We start from the raw sequence: 17,398 nt of genomic DNA, 5'->3' as shown, positions 1-17,398 counted from the left end.
AATCACTTTTTAGGAGGTTTTTTTATTTTAATCTACATCTTCAAAAAACACAATTTTAGTCTGTCACCAATATTTTTTACTGCGAGTGCGCTCTGTTTTCCCGTTTAGCACTGCATAGCCTTGAGTGTCAGTCAAGGTCCCAAAGTGCACTCCCCGTAAGTGCACTTAACTTGCCCGCTTGACAGGGGTATTAGCTAGAAGATCTAAAGTAGTTCAGGAGGTGGCTAATGTTACTTGTGGCATTTATATTGTGTTGAACAACTGCAGAAAAATTTAAGTAAACCTTTTAAGGACACTATGTTGCCGCGACTACAAACTCTCCTGCAAGACTACCATCTTATAATCTTAAATATTAAAAAGAAGCAACTATGTATAGTTCAGCATACACAGAAGTCTACATACTCTTTTAGAAGGAATGAACAAATCCTCAAACAGAAACAGTTTAATTGTCACAGAAGCTCTGATCTCATGAAGGAGAGATGATGACGGAAAGACATGCATAGCATATCTGACACTTCATACGCTACATGCAAAATGAAGTAACTTTAAAGTCAAGCCTCAAAATGTGTTCACAACCAAAATCTTAGGCCACAGAAAGTCCCTATTTTATAAAGGCTCTTTGAACACTGAGACACAGAGAGAGATCTTTCATGAACTTTGTACATTCAATGAGCACTCAACAGTTGTATTCTTGGGACTGTAGAGACAAACACAGAGGTACTGCCAACAGGGATGCATGCCTTCAGATATTCACCACTGAGTGTCTGGTCACGAAGAGCACTCTTGGCAAGTCACCAGCAGCCACAGGGACGCTCAATATCCTGCAATGCTTCCTAGACAACTTCACTATAAGGTTCCTCCACAGCTTCATATAAAATAGTGGTTCCCTCTGCACCATTGTCCACTACAGTTTCTTCTACAGGTTGGTACACCTGCGTCACTGCAGCAACTGCAGTGTCCAAGTCTCCTGTTGCTGAAATAATCTCAATGTGTGCTGTTGGAATATCTTCTGCACACTCCAATTCTTCCAAAGTAGGTCCACTAGAGTCCAGCTGCTTCTCGGTGCCCACACCTCTGCTGAACTCAGCTGGCTCGCCAGCAAGTTCATCTACACCGTCCTCAGCTGCACTGGATCGCCCTCTTGCCAATCGTGCCCGTGCCTTGACAGCTCTGGAACTGTTAAATCGCCGCCGCCGCCCACGAAGGGCTGCAGACCATGTCTGCCTGCTGTGGTGGGCCACGCCAAGGCATGTGTGGTCTTCCAGTGCTTTACGGTTCAGGAAGCTCTGCTGGCAGCTGGTGCACTGGTATGAGCGAACATCTGAGTGCAGCTTCTCATGCTCGTGCAGCCGTTGCTTCTGGGTGAAACCACGACCACATGTGCGGCACTCATAGGGTCTCACACCACTGTGGGTCAGCAGGTGCGATTTCAGCTTGTCAGCACGGTTGAACTCTTTGCGGCAGCCCAGGTGAGCAGCAAAAGGACACTTGAACCGTTTGACTGATTCATGAACCAGATAGTGCCGTTTGAGCTTGTCCTGTCGGTTGAATGTGGCTCCACACTGAGAACACAGGAAAGGCTTCTCTGTGGAGTGCACAACTGCATGGACCTGATCGAGATTAGAAAACACAAGTGAACAAAAGCGGCGAAAACTGTTTGTTAAGCAGATAGACAAAGGCTGCATTTTTAACAAAGTAATACAGTTGAACCCTAATATATCGAACCTGAAAATGATCACAAAGTTCGATATATATAGGTAATTTGATATATAAAATAATAGGCCCTGAGGCAAACAGCGGCATGCAACTCAGAAAAAAAAAAAGCAAGCAGACTTTATGCACGTGCAAGAAAATTGCTGATCCTGGTTTGCTTCTTCTGCGAAATGAAGTTGAAGACGCTTGTCACGATCTCATCTAGACTGTCAAGGTGAGAAAGCCCTGTGCCTTCCTTATCACTACAGATGTGACGAATCATGTCAAATGTTGATGTCAGTTTAGCGGCTGTGCACGGGCATGTTGCCATCTCTTTTGGATGGTCTTCGAGATTCTCTTCTCCACCTCCAGGTACCAGAAGGTCTCAAAGTGTACAAAGAAGTGCACCTTGAGGTCTTTGGCATGGTGCCACATTTAATATTTTGAATCTGCAGGTGAACGGGTGTTCTATATACACATGCACCAGCCTTATATATTTGCATGGGCTTTTCAAGGGGATTTTACAGCTGTTTGAATACACAATAATTCGTTATAGTGGGTTTAATATATGCAGGTTCAACTGTAGCCATAAGCCCGCCAACAGATTGAACCCAAGGAATGAACAACATAAATCAATTGTGTTGATTTTAAAACTGTGCTGTTCAAGTAATCATAAAGGAGTGTTCCTATTAATTAAGCATTCTGTTTAATGTGAACCGGAATAAAGCCGCAGTTTTGCCCAAAAGGCGAAGCACTGATTACAACAACAAATTATTCGACAGCTTTAAGCACCAAGATTAGTGCATTTATCAGTTGTACAAACTGCTGTAAACATTTAAATTACACAAGCATGTCGTCATGCGTGCACAGGCAAACATGAACACATCTCACACGTTGACCGTGGAACTCTCTGTCAGAACACTGGCGTGACAGAGTGGCAGCAGCGGCGAGTGTATTTCGCTTCATGTTGCCTCTCGCATCAACGTGAACTAGGTGCACAAGAACACAGTGCACACGAAGCCATCAGCTATCTTGGGTCGGCTAGCCTTTGAACCTCTCACAGATTACCTCCAAGATAGGACACATGCGGCCTGAGCTGAAGCAGAGATGCACTGCCCAAAGATAATTTTTTGAGGCTAGGAAAATTGTAAGCACTCGCTTATCATTTTCTTAAACAAGAGGTGTTGGTGGATGCATGTTACTGTTGTCACATGCTCTGGTATTTGCCATGGCATTAAAAGGCTCACAGCTGTGCCCTTGTACCCAGTGTAGGTGAACACTGAAATGTGAGCTACTGTCAGTCTTATGCATTTTTTGACAAAGTAATGTAGCTTCGTTGACTTGCTTCAGCTTTTAATTGGCACACAAGAAATTCGTGTATATATGTGTACCTATTTGGGTTACGTCGGCAAGCTGAATTCAGCAAGTAGAGTCAAGATGACTGTCATTACAGAGCCTCACTGGGCTTCCTCCACGATGCGGAGTTGCATTCGTATATGCAAGTTTGTTTTACTGTTTGCCTTAAGGCAGCCCTCACCGGGGGAAAAAAAATAATTGTAAATTGGTACCTCTTATTGGTTGCAGATGCGTTTTCATGGTTGCGCATAACTTGTCCTGGCCAATAGAAAAAGCCTAACTTTACAGCTCGTTTGAGCTGTACAACCAAACATTCATTAGATTTTTGCTTTACCTCATTCCTCATGTATATAATGAATGGCTAAAGCAAACAATGTAAACACATTTGATGCACTGGCCATTGGTGCTATTTTTGGCCAAATAGAGGTTTCGCCTTTGTGGCTCTTTGACAAGTATTCTGAAACATAGTCACTACTAACAGTGCACTGTCCCCTTTACACAATGCCACAATGTATCTGCCACCTTATGAAAAGAAGTGCCACAAGTCAGGATGACAGGTTCAGTAAACAAGTCTGTTTCACATAGCTGCTGACCAATTTTAAGGCATGGTTTAGATGCTATAAGAGAGAGCTCTTAATTCCAACCACATGGTACCTTTTAACCTGCACTGAAATTTCAATCCATGGGCGTTTCGCCACTTCCATTAGAATGTGAATGGTGCTGTCTGGGAGTTAAACCAAGAATGGCTTTCTGCTTAGCAGCACAAAGCCATAGGTGCCACCATGGGGAGTTCTCTAGGTTAGGTAAACACACCGCTCACCTTAAGGTAATGGTCAGTCTTGAAACCTTTGTGGCAAACTGAGCAGACATGGGGTGTTGACGCCCGATGAACGATTAAATGGCGCCGAAGGTAACGCTCACAAAGGAACACCTTGCGGCATATTGGGCATGGGTAGTTGTGACTGCAGGTGGCTTGGTGACGTGCTAATGCCTCTGGCGTAGCATATCGATTGAGGCAGTGAGGGCACTGGTGTGGCCTGCAAGTACAATGTTAAGTTGCCCTGAAAGTGCCACAATTTCACATACAGTTGAACCCACTTATAACAATACCTGTTTTAACAATATATTGGTTATAACAATGAGAAGCTGCTGCACCATCAACTTTTGTATGTTTTGCATGGTGAAATAACCCATTTACTACAATGCCCCAATGCCACATTATCAGTTATAACGATGAAGTGCGGCTGCTCGGTGTCCAAGCCGAAAGGTAGTGAAATGCAAAGTCCTTGAAAAGAAAAAAAGAAAACAAGAAATTTGAGCCGCTGCACGACGGCCCACTGCTCTCCTGCTGACCGGTTGCCTTCACCCAGAAAGATCACGTACTCGTGATGCCTGTGGCAGAAAGGATGTTCCACATTCGCCGCCAAGGTTTGTGAGCGGTGGCACTGGCTAACACTCCTAAGGTTAGTTCTAGTAGTAACACATAAATAACCAAGAAAGTGGATGGGGAACCATGGCGTGGTAGTTCAATTGGTTAGAGCATCGCACGCGTAATGCGAAGATGAGGGGTCGTTCCCCACCTGTGGCAAGTTGTTTCTTCATCCACTTTCAATGCCATTAATTTATCATTTCTTTAATTCAATTAGTACGTACAAGTAATTTTCCCTATGTTTTCCTTGGTGTCTTCATCTGTTGGCTTCTTATGATAGAATCAAGATTGTGGGATAAAACTGAACAAAGTTTGTAAAGACATGCTTGTACCTACTAAGAAAGATATGTAACAAAAATTGTGAGATATACAAAATGTATTGCTGTCTAATATGCACTACATCTAAAAAAAAAATTTTCACTGTACAGATATTCCAACACAAAAATTTAACTGCAAACACTACAGTTGGGAGTACCGGGCTGCGGCCGCCGATGTTCCTGGCTGGTTTGCATTGGCGTCGCGAACAGAGTCAAAATCCGATGAAAAGGCAGCATCCCGACACTCGCTGCTGCTCTGTCCATCGATAAAATCAGCTGCAGACGCAGCCGAATGACGACATCTGTGATCTTTCAATGTGTGCTCGCCGCTCCCAAAGACTGCCATTTTTGCTTTCTACTTTGACAATTGCAAAACTTCGGAGCGCGTTCAAAAATTGCTGCCTGGCGTAAAAGAATCGAAGTGCTTAGAAAACAAAAATATAGTTTTTTTCCATCACATGCAATGGCGCAGTCTGTGTGAGTGGCACGGAAAGTCAAGAAAGTGGCATTTCAAACTATTGTTAGTCGGCTAACTATGCCAAATGGGCTCGGTAAGGAAAGAGTTAAAGATGCAGTCTATGGAGCTATTTATTAAGCATAACAACCTTCAAGATGTTTCTTAAAAAAGTCAGCAATTTAAATTACAGTTGAACCTCACTCATCAGCTGGTACCAGGCAAGAACTTGGGAAAGGTACATATAAAGAGGTGCAGTGGTTGAACAGAAAATGGGGACATGCATTGTGTCTTCAAACATTAAAGATGCAATAAATGACACATTCTGCAAGAGACCAACAAGGTGAAGTCCTTTGTTTGCATTATTCCAATGACTGGGCAGGCCCGAATGATTACTGCTTTGACATCATCTATACATACGTTTTACTGAGTATACATGATAAAAGGCTGCACTTCTTTATCATTCTTTTGAGGTTCAGCCATTATGCAAAACTTTCACATTCATGTGTGGCCTGCAATCTAACATTACTTTTAATACCAGCAAAAAATAATATACCACTGTATATGGGGTAAGCCCTCAGATGCCACACACGCATGGTGAACTGCAGAAACCGGCACAGTGGCCACTGAGATTACTGAAAGTGCATATATACACTCCATATTGTTCAACAAGATCTTGATCGTATTACTAACTGGTGCTTAGCTTGGTAAGTGACCCTGAATACTGATAAATGTGAACTAATAACAATTACCCACAAACATTTGTATTCGATGTTCAGTTACTCGATTGACAGCATCCTTGTCACCCACGCATCCTCGTACAAGCTCTTTGGCATTCTTATAACAACAAGCTCATCATGGTCTGCCCATGTTGAAAAAATAATAGCCAACAGATTGCACCCGCTAGGTCATCTAAAACGCAACCTTCATGGTGCTCCTTCCTGTACAAGAAAGCCTGTGTATCAAACATTAGTCCGGCCCCCAACTAGAATTCGCCGCTTCAATTTGGTCACCTTACAGGCATATCTAGCTGACATTCTCGAGTCGATGCAAAACTGTGATGCATGTTTCATTGCCAGAGATTACAACCCATATTCAAGTCTATCTAACATTAAGTTGTCCTTGACACAACAATCCTTGGTATTGTGTTGGAATGTAGTTTTGCTCTGTCTGCTACGTAAGATCATTCATAGTGAGTACTCATCCACCTTGCCTCTTGGTCATCCATCACGCACATCTAGGCACTTGCACAATCACCTCAGCTTCTAGGCCATTTTTGGTCAGACTAATGGATTTAAATCGTCTGCTTTGCCACGTGCCATGAAACATTGGAATGGTCTTCCCGATAAAATTGCTTACATTAATGATCCTGTAACCTTCAGACAAAAAATCAGCGCAACCTTTGGGTAGCGTTCAAGTGTTTCTATTCCTGGTGTATATAACTTGTTTTTGTATGTAATTGCGCAACCTCCCTATTAACTGTATAACCTTGCTTTCTACTGGTAGAATTTTACCTTATATTTGTGTAATTTCAGCTCCTTTGAAGACAATTTATTTATTAATTTCACATCACTGCTTATATCTTTAACATCGTGTAACTTCTTTTTTGCTCCTTTGCTATTATGTGAAGCTCTCCCCACCTCACTCATTACTCCTTCTGGAGCCTGTGAGCCAGACAAATAAATAAATAAATAAATAAATAAATAAATAAATAAATAAATAATGTATGTGTATGAGTATGTATGTGTGTATATAATACCATGCACACATGTACAGAAGCTGAACTGAGCATGCCTGCAGGGTGCACCCTGTTTGCATATTGCACTTACACACTACACCATGAAAACTTAGGCAAGCCCTTATCATGATCACTAAAACTTCCAACAAACCTTGAAAACATAAGGATACTATACTAACTTGGGATGCACAGCAAATTTTATTGGCAACTATAATAGCCTCCTTGAGTTTGCACACTGTGGTGTGCAAGTGAAATTCCACACTATTATAAACAAATAGGTGTATAAGATGCTCAAACCAAACATAGAAGTTAGCCCTTCAGAGCATGAAGACACTGCAGAGTTAAACCTGAAAACAGTACGCCTTGACTTTGAATCCTGCTACAGCGTAAAGGAAAATTGCATGGATTGGCTGTCACTACGTTAAGAATGAAACCATAGTTTTACTACAGCGAAGTAAATCCTGTTTTAGTGACGTTACACTCTGTGCACCCAAGGCAAAACCAAGCATAAAGTCCCCTATAGCATGCAAGCACTGCTACTAATCCCCTCAGAAAAACCTTCAAGAAATATAGGTATGTCCTTAGATTTTTTCCCAAAACATACTTTTGCATACAATATTATCGTGCTTATTTTTGCAGCACTAGTTGGCAATGGCCGACAACGAGAAGAACATAAGTGCCGCAAATAAAATGTTCAAATTATCATTGCACTGGTAACTTGCCTGTTGTTGGCCTTAGATGTGGTTGTGCTTGGACCAATGGTCACGCTGATGCTATGGCTGTCACTGGTCACACAAAGTGAATGCGTAAGCTGGTGGACATTGAGTTCATATAAGGAAGCCAGAGTGCGTGGACAGTGGCCACAGCGATACATCATGTTGCTCTCATGGCTCTTGGCATGACTCAAAAAGGAATCTAGCTCTGTGAACGTCTCACCACACTTCCCCACTATGCACTTGAAAACCTGAAGTAGAATGAAGAAAACATCATAAGCACAGCCACAATGAAAGGAGCAGTATTACAAAAACATCACTGAGTCTCTGGGAAACAGTGTGTTAGTATGTCCTCTGCAAAGAAAATGCACCTCACGCCTAATGAAAAATAAGCTCAGTGTGATAAAGAAAGAAAGAGAGGTTCTTTGATAAAAGATGAAGTTTGCCTCGTGACATCCCGAGTATCAATAATCACAATGTCACGAATACAATCAAAGCAGTAGCGAGCCTAAGAGAAATGACAGAGACCAGAAAGTCAGATGGCAGGAGCAGAGGGTGACTACTCAATCCAGGGAGCCACCTTGAAACTTCTGCATCGACAAAGACAGCGCGAAACTGTCACAGGTTTTAACTACAATGACATGAGTGGGCATGAGCGTACAAGGTTAGAGCAATGCCAAGACGCAGTACTCATCCATGCACGAGAGCAAATGGTCAGGGGGATAAGCCAAGATACAGGACAGCTCCCACCCAATGAGCCAACTGCCGGTGCCTGGTCCCTTGCTCCTTTTATACCTCTTTTTCATGGGCGTGGCTACCTTATGAGGAAGGAGGCAATACCCTTCTAGTGAAGCTGAGGCCAAAGTGGTTTGTTATTCATTGGCGATGCTCGGGTGGCTCCTTCTGTTGTGTAGTCGTGCAACTGCTTTTATTTATTTACTCTTTTAAAAACATGTATGCTGCATGTTGTGTTACCACAACTTCATAACTGCCATTTTTTTTTTTTGTTCACAACACGTGTCTCAGTTTATGAATCTTTTTGGTATTATTTGAGCCTCCTTGCGGAACACCCCACTGGGGCCTTTAAGGGTATAAATAAATAAATAAATAAATAAATAAATATAATGAAGACAATGATGACAAACAATATTAGAAAATGATACTATAACCTACCCTGATGTCATTACATTATATAACACCTTGAATCCCTACACTGCTGCATGTCCTGGAAGCAAGAATAGGAGATACATACTTTTTCCTGCTTATGGAATGTCAGGTGGCTCTTGAGTTCAAAATAAGTCTTCCCCACAAAGGAACAGAATGGGCAGCTATAGCTGTTTGCCAGAGCTACATCATCAGTGGTAATCACCTGGAAGCAGAGTTCATGCAATAAAAAAGGAGGCTAGAAACAGGCAGAAAAATGCATCCTGCATGGGGAAAACTGCACTAAAAAGAGAACAATGAAATGTTTAAGAAAACTGGTTTCCAGACCTTCTTGGTTCCTGCGTTGTCATCCTTGTTGTTAGGGTCATCCACAGATGACTGCGAGCCATCTGAAACAAGTTGTGCTGGCAGTGTACACGACAAGCCATTGGGCCAAACCTGTTCCAAATATAAAGCAATAGGTTGATTAATGACACACATTCTGCAAAAACTCACAAGATGGAGGAAAATTGATGAAAGGGAAAGTTGTCACCCACCTATATAGATACCACAAAGCTTAAACTTACATTTAGTCAGTAAATGAAGCATAATTAATTTGATAGTACAAAAATCTTCACTAATCAATGTTCCCACATTTCACATTCTCCATCAACACACCCACTTGCTGCCAAATGCTAGCACCCTAGTTAGCTCGGCTGATAGAAGAACTGCCGCAGAAGAGCAGTGGGGCCAGACTCAGTCCTTTGACAAAGGTACAGTTTAACGCGATGGCATGAAGGACCCAGTGTCACAGAAAACCTGGTGTAGGCGTCGGCGGCCGAGAAAATCATCTCGAACCACCATCAGCATGGCGCATAGGCATTACTGAGCTAATTAAATTTCTCAGAGTAAAATGCGTCAGAAAATTCGTAAGGTACGATTTACACACAACCTACAGACATGATAGCGTTGGATTGTAATTTAAATATATGAGAAAACATAATTCTGTTATGTGAAAACTCCAAACACAAACCTCTTTAAACGCGATAGCGTTTTCCAGCTGCCGTTTGAGGGCTGGCTCAGTAGGAGTGGTGTGGCCTACTCGGTTCTTTGCAACACCATCAAAAAAAGAACCACAAAGCTCGCCTTCATGTATAGTGTTCACTACCAGCATTTCCAGGAAAGCATTACAGTTACATAAGCTGCATTTGCTGGAAAGCGTGAGAAGCAGTTAGGGATCTTTAAATACACTTGCATTCCACTCTTAAAAGCAGAGCTTAAGCATCCTCCAAAATGTTTTCTTCAGCTGTAATGTTTTTTTCTCCAAGGAACATATATTGGTTTCTTTTGAACTACATCCTGACAGGGGCCAACTTCCTCTTTCAGAAACCTAATACAGAAAAAGCAGTCTCAAAAGTGAGGTAGTAGTAAAAAAGAGAGGGGGGAGAAAAGAAAGTAATAAACTAGATGTAACAGAACATATAAATTCAATAATCACAGATACTATAACCTACAGAGTTGAACCCGGATATATAGAATCTTAAGGGGATGACAAACAAGTTCAATATATCAAATAAAAAATTTTATACAAAAATTTTTAAGGAGATTTTACTGCTGTTTGTTATATACAATAATTCATTATATGTGGGTTCGATATATCCGGGTTCGACTGTATATGTGTAGTACCTGTACCACTGTGCTTTCCCACCTTCACAAGATGAAAAGGAGCATACAATTGTAGATTGCAATGGCGAAAGCTTGCAACTTTAAAAAGTGGCGTCAATAAAAGGCAGGGGGAATTGAGCAAGATGAATATGTTGCCACATGAGAATTTGCCAGCTAAGCTATTGCTGCAGTAGAACTATTCTGATATGTCTTGGAGATAGGAAGAGAATAAAAAATATTCCCAAGAGACGTTGATTCTTAATGTTCCTGACCACGATTTCGTAAGCCAAGAAATTATATGATCCAATAATGTAACATTGAGCTTCTACTATGCTATGGCTGTTGTGTAGTACTCTATTGATTTGCATATATATATAGTCTGGTTAATTCACGGAACACTTGGGCCAGCCGGGATCAATAATCCACACCATAGCCTTTGTGGTTTGCAACCCATGTAAATCAAGCTGAGTGCTGTCCATTAAAAAAAAGAAAATTACTAGCATGGGGACATTCATGAAATGCCAGCAGCGAAAAGATATATTAAGTCTACGGTCGTTACAACAGACCAGCGTACAACAGACTTTCGGATATAATGAACCACATTTCAACCATAGTTTGCTCTACCTATTTTATTAATGCAATGAAGCTCGCTTTTAACGGACCACGCTACAATGGAATATTGGCTACAGCGGACGAAATTAGCGGCAATTCTTTTCAAATGCAGGCGTACAAAAGATACTTTTGCGGTGTCGACACAGGCTGAAAACTTACTTGCCAGGGTCAGCCGACGATCGCGGCTCAATATCGCATGCGTGAGAGAGACGAAGGCAGAGCGAAAGCATGGAGTCTTCTTTCGCACGTGAGGTGTGTGTGTGTGTGGAGAGGGGGGGGGGTCTACTCGAGCGGCTGCTGCATATCTTGAAAGCGATTTGCAATGTGGACAAAGTGCGCCCAGTGTCAGTAGCTTTGTATGTGCTGTGCTTTCGATTTTTACTTTGCGTTGAAGCGAGAGACAGCACAAAGGTCAATTCACTTGTTGCTGCTGCCACGCTTCCTCACTCACATTTTGACAGTGACTTTTCGCAGTCATAGACCAAGATGTGTTCATGTTTACCTATACGCATGTGGCATCATGCTTGTTCATTTAGTTAGTAAGCAAATGTTCACAACTTTATACGGGCGATAAAACTAGTATTCTTACACTGCATAGCTGTCTACTAATTTGCTATTGCAATCGATGCTTTGCCTTTCGAGCGAAACTGCAATTTTCTTTTTTTTTTTTACTTTGGATGTTTGTCATTCACTCTTTGCAATAACATTGTTAGACTTTCTGACCAAAGCTTCAGAAGTGTGGGATTTCGGATATTATGGACTTCGGATAAAATGGACATTTTATGTCGGATTTTAGAGTTCGTTGTAACGAGTCGACTCTAGTCGTTTGCTAAAAAAAAAAAAAAAAAAATGATGCAGCAGGCAGCATGAAGTACTCTCCTACTGTGAATTCTGCATGGCACTTATAATCTATTTCAGACCTAGCTGGCAACACTATGAAGGCTAGAGGTACTTTTCTCACTGCTTGCACTCCCAACCAAAATATAGTGAGTAATATAAAAAAGATATAGGTATGCGTCATGCAATTCGATGCAACATTGCCTCACACGTCTCAAAAAGTGACCTAATTATTACTTGGAAGGCACTGCAGATGTGAACCTATTTACCACAGAGCGAGCAGAGTGGCAGATTTCTGCAACCAGCGGCCACAGCATACAGGTTATGTATGTGTGCTAAACATGATACAGTCACACACCTTTATAAGGAAGCACTTGGAATCTACAAAATCCTTAGTTGTACAGATCACTTCGTTGTTTTAAAGATCTCATGCTGTACTGCTCCCTAGAGCATGCTAAGCATGTTTAGCAAGACCAAACCGACATTTATCATAAATTTATGTTATATTTAGTCAAATAATTTGTATTTTTCTTCTGTAAATTTTCCTGGGTAATTTTCTTGGTTTAATGGAATGTGTGACTGCAGTCGACCTTACAGCATCGAGGTTTACGGCATGCTCTGCGGCAAAGTCCAGGAGCGATGCAAGGTGCAGTTGCACTGCATCGAATGCTGCTATAGCCACCTTGTCAAGATTCTTGGTTTATCTGCATGCTCTTCATCACTGCTGCTTTTGACAACCTTCGCCACCCTCCCTTTCCTGGCTTCAATGATGTCATCTGTCATCATTCTCACGTCATCAACCTTGACGTATATGTTAGTCAATACACCCTTTGCTGTACTGAAAGTATTGAAAAAAGTTGCATACGAGTTGAGTGACTTCTGGAGCTAAGCAACAGGACTTGAACTGTCACATGCATTTGCTAAACACATGCATTCATTCTAAAGTGACAAATCAGCCTTTACAACAAATCACAACAAGACAAATCAGCCATCAGGTACACCTCGATTCCTTTGTTGTACATGCAAATTCACTGCAGTAGTCTTCACTGTAGAGACATTCGCAATACATATGAAACATAGGAATTGGGCCGGGACATAAAAAATCCTTTCATTTTACAGGTCATTTCATTGTAGAGGCATTTGACTATATGTTGTAATGTTGCATACTGGAAGCACAAAGGTGCACAAATAATACATGATTTGACATAACTTTACATCCACATGTTGTAGTTATAATACGCAAAGCAGTTAATCTGTAAAAAATGTTGCAGATCAAAAGCAACTGCATTGCAAAACATGCAGAATGAGGCTTCTATGACAGTACTACTTGCGTAGCTTCCACAATGTTGCCTGCTATATTTGAAACAGAGCTACCAAGTGAAGATATCAATGGTTCTTTTCATAACCACAACTCTACCACAAGCGAACAAGTGCATCACGTACTTCATCATCATATCTACTAGCGAGACCTTCCATTTTTATAAGCTTCCATTACATCGTGCCTTTGCTGCAAAGATACAGAGTGAATAGGACTATGGAATACATATTGTGTTGACCATTGTGTGAAGCCCACTTATTGCTTGGTTATAGTGATGTACTTGTTCTACTGTTTTATGTTGAAGGGGTGAGAAAGAATGGTTAACAGGAAAATATTGGAAAGCTCGCTGACTGCCCCGTGACTGTCTAACACGGCCAACAACTGAACATTTGTCAGCACTATAGGGAAGGGAGGAAAAATAAAGGTGCATAACATCCGTTCGAATTCAATAACATGCGGTTATAAAATGATCCAGGTGCATGCTCACAAAGCAGTTATCAATCAATCAAATTCTGGGGCTTTAATTGCCAAAACAACTATCTTATTTTAAGGCATGCCGCAGTGCGAGGACTCCAGATTAATTATGACGACCTGGGGTTCTTAATATGCACCCACTGCCTGGTACTGAGCATTTTAGCATTTCACCTCCATTGAAATGTGGCCGCCGTGGTAGGCAATTGGACCCGCGACCTCGTGCTTAGCAGTGCAACACCATAGCAGTGGCTATGGCGTTGCACTGCTAAGCATGAGATTGCCACCAGGGTCGGTATAAAGCAGTTTGGGTCGTGGAGTAGTTTGTGAGAACACTTAGATGCAAATCACGATAGCAAACAGTTTTTAGGAATGAAAAGCTTTGTGAACATAGACCATGAGTTTCTGATTCACTCAAGATCATTATAAATAGACTGCTCTGTAATACGCTGCCAGCAGAGTATACATAAAAGTTCTTCAAAAGTATTGTTAAGGCCGGTACACTAAAAAAGAGTAGCACATAAATATGCCAATGACCCTAGTTGCAAAGAGCATTCCTGCTTTTTGCCTACGTTGAGTACATAAGTGCAAAAACACATGTGCCAATGACAGTAAAAGCAAAACACATTTTCTTTACCTTGTGGGTCTGCATGTGCTTTTTCACATTAGATTTTTGGGCAAAGCCACGACCACAGATGACACATTGAAATGGCTTTTCTCCTGTGTGTGAGCGAATGTGCTGCTGCAGGTCAAAGTTTTTGCAGAAGGCCTTGCTGCAGAATGGGCACTTTTGCGTCTTCACCTACAACAAATAAATTAGGCAAAAATATCCAATGTTTGTTTACTATAACAATGATGCAAAATGCCTTTTATTATACTGCGAACAAGACCGGAAGAAAAATGCTCATTTGAACCATCCACTCGATTTGTCATCAAATAACAAAAAGCAACCAATAAAGAATTATAAACTCGAAATTATTTTTGAACAAATGTATTGACTTTAAACACAAAAGAGAAAATTCCCGTAAACACATCCTTTGATTGGACAAGACTGGCCCATTCACATGCACCCTAACTGTTAAAGGGGCACTGTTATACCTTTTTAAACACAGTAGGAACACAGTTTACAATCTGCAGACAATGTTGCCACAAACATGCAAGCCTAACATTATTCTGCTGCATGTAGCCTGGAGAGCCTGCAATCTCACATGAAAGATTGCTTGCTCTCTGTTGTGGTTTTCAAGGCCCCTTCTATTATGTGCTGCCTATGATGTCATAGACCTGTACGACAGCCTATAGATGCCAGTAAGTGGGCAATACTAGTTCATGATCATGAGTTATTCCCGAGGGAAAGCTCACGCACATGTGCACATCCATCCAGTCCTCTAGTAAATGGGGAAGTAGCAGTTCTTACCACGTCCTGCCCTTCCTGTTACCCCAACCTTAAAGGGTTACCGTAAGTGCACCGTGGAAAAAAAGAAAGAATAAGAAAGTAACTGGCATGACACTGCCGTCTGCGCTGCACAACTGAGAGGACATGTGTTGAGGAGGTGTGCAGAAAGTCTTCTTTTCACTCTTTTATATCTTCGTTATGATTAGGTAGCACTTTGCAAAAATTTGTGAGATAAATATATTCATTGAAAGGCCTTACTCACTTCAGTGTGCTTGTTCTCAGTTAAAAAAAAAAAAAAGGTGTTGCAGTGATGCTTGTCATCCCTTCCAATTTATCACCACTTTAATTAAGTGAGTCAGGCTCGTCTATAGCTTACTTCCAGGTTTTTTTTTTTTTCAGAAAAGGCAGCACAAAATTGATACAGGCTTCAAAGGGACACTAAAAAGCAACACTAAATCAATTTTGACTGATAAAAGTTTTCTTTCAAAGATTAATTTTCATTCCTTTGAGGGGAAAAAAGAGTTGATTACTAGCAGAGAAAGTGAAGGCCGAATTTACGTTTCTTGAGTTCTTACCAATACTAGTACCACTGTGTTGAGACTTCAGTACAGCACAAATTTTGAAGTATTTTCCTGCATGTGGCCACCTTTAGAGAATAACTTCTCAAGGCTTGCTAGTTTGTGTCATGGGCTCTTCTACAACTACAATTGAATGTAATCCTTCTTTATCGATAAATAATCAACCAGACATGAGCAGACACTGTCAAGTTCATGATATCATGAGGCAGATGTAGAAACTTTCAAGGTGGTGCTTACACAAGTCTTTTGTTTTTGCACCTTTCCTGGCTTGCCCTCGCATGGTAAGAGTGACATTATTGCTATTTCAGAAGTATAAACTGTTAATAAAGCTTAACTTAATACTCATTTTTAGTGCCCCTTGAAAGAATCAGGCTCATGCGGACATTAAATTGAGGCTTTCTATACACAGAGAAGCATGGACAAGAAGAAAATTATAGATGCTTATTCTAGTGATGAACCATGTGTTGATAATGCAAAGAGAGAGAGCATGACATTACAATAGCCACGTCCAATCTTTAGATGATGATGGCACCACGGACAAGTTTCCAAACTAAGGTTCACAAAAGCAATTTGAAAAAAGAAAAAAAAATATGGAATAAATTATAGGGACACTAAAGAGAAACACTAAATCAGTTTAGACTGATAAATTATTTCAATACATTTGTTGATCAGTTAGTGGCTGATTTGTCACAGGCAAATTCTAATTTTTCTGGTGGCAAAGTTTCTAATAACTATAAAACTGAATATATTTCTTTTAACAGATTTGTCAATCTTGTAGAAGATTTTGATCTTACAGGTGGTTTTTTTTTTATTAGCTACGCATTGAGAAATAGGTTTTGAATATCTGCCTTTGTCTATTTAATGATAGGTGTTGCATTAATGATTGCGTCAGGCTGTGTCTTTAATAATATTTATGATAAAGATATTGATAATAGCATGACACGCACGCAAAAGCGCCCTTTAGTTACTGGAGATATTTCTGTAATTCAAGCAACTATATATGGGTCGCTACTGCTTATATTAAGTTGTTTAGTTTTATATTACTTAGTAAATCTATTAACATTATGGATTATAATCATAGGTTTTATAGTCTATGTTGGTGTCTATACAGTTTCAAAAGTAACTTGGTCGATTTATTACGGCATCAGGATCATCTGCTGGGCTTGTATGTACTTTTATTATTTTGAATAATCTTTAGAGATATGTATTTAATGAGCCTGTGTAAATACAATATTATCGCTAATAGCTCATTTAGCTTATATGCAAGAATTTGGTATGTCACAAAATGTAATCCAAATATCTACAGACCCAAATATTGAAACGTGTTGATTTTACAGATGATTTTATTGAGCATGCTGAATTGGATCCTGATATCGGTGGGATTTTATATCCTTAGTTAATGATTATAATATCCCATTTCATGAAAAGACTTTAGGACAATTATTGCTAAATTCGCGGTAAGAGGTTGATTAGTACTATAGGTGAAGATCAAAACAAAGCTTCTAGCTTTTCTTCTATTTTGCTCCGCAACCCCAGCGCATATACATCTACGTGACATCACGGATTTCAAAGTATTTTCTCATATTTGGACACTTCTGGGGCAAGAAATGTTGTCAAAGCTCTGATGTCTGCTTGGCTTGTTTCGAACACAATGTAGTCCATTCCAAAAAACGAAACCCCCC

At 40.7% G+C, this 17,398-nt stretch overlaps 1 protein-coding gene across 3 annotated transcripts in view; it reads right to left on the bottom strand.

The window, feature by feature from the left end:
- Positions 1-427: 427 nt before the first annotated feature.
- LOC135896176 (zinc finger protein 341-like) overlaps positions 428-17,398 on the bottom strand; it is a 70,493-nt gene continuing 53,522 nt past the window's right edge. For all 3 annotated transcript variants that reach the window (XM_065424551.1, XM_065424550.1, XM_065424549.2), the window contains exons 7-12: positions 14,383-14,547; positions 9,191-9,301; positions 8,952-9,068; positions 7,709-7,950; positions 3,869-4,085; positions 428-1,610 (exon numbers count right to left, since the gene is read on the bottom strand). In XM_065424551.1, the coding sequence (XP_065280623.1) occupies positions 834-1,610; positions 3,869-4,085; positions 7,709-7,950; positions 8,952-9,068; positions 9,191-9,301; positions 14,383-14,547 (1,629 nt within the window). In that variant the 3' untranslated portion in view covers positions 428-833. The remainder of the gene's footprint in view (positions 1,611-3,868; positions 4,086-7,708; positions 7,951-8,951; positions 9,069-9,190; positions 9,302-14,382; positions 14,548-17,398) is intronic.

The sequence above is a fragment of the Dermacentor albipictus genome, chromosome 1 (genome assembly GCF_038994185.2).
Source record: "Dermacentor albipictus isolate Rhodes 1998 colony chromosome 1, USDA_Dalb.pri_finalv2, whole genome shotgun sequence".
Lineage (NCBI taxonomy): Eukaryota > Metazoa > Arthropoda > Arachnida > Ixodida > Ixodidae > Dermacentor > Dermacentor albipictus.
Note: the sequence above shows the minus strand (reverse complement) of the source record. Positions and strands in the feature narration are given on the sequence as shown.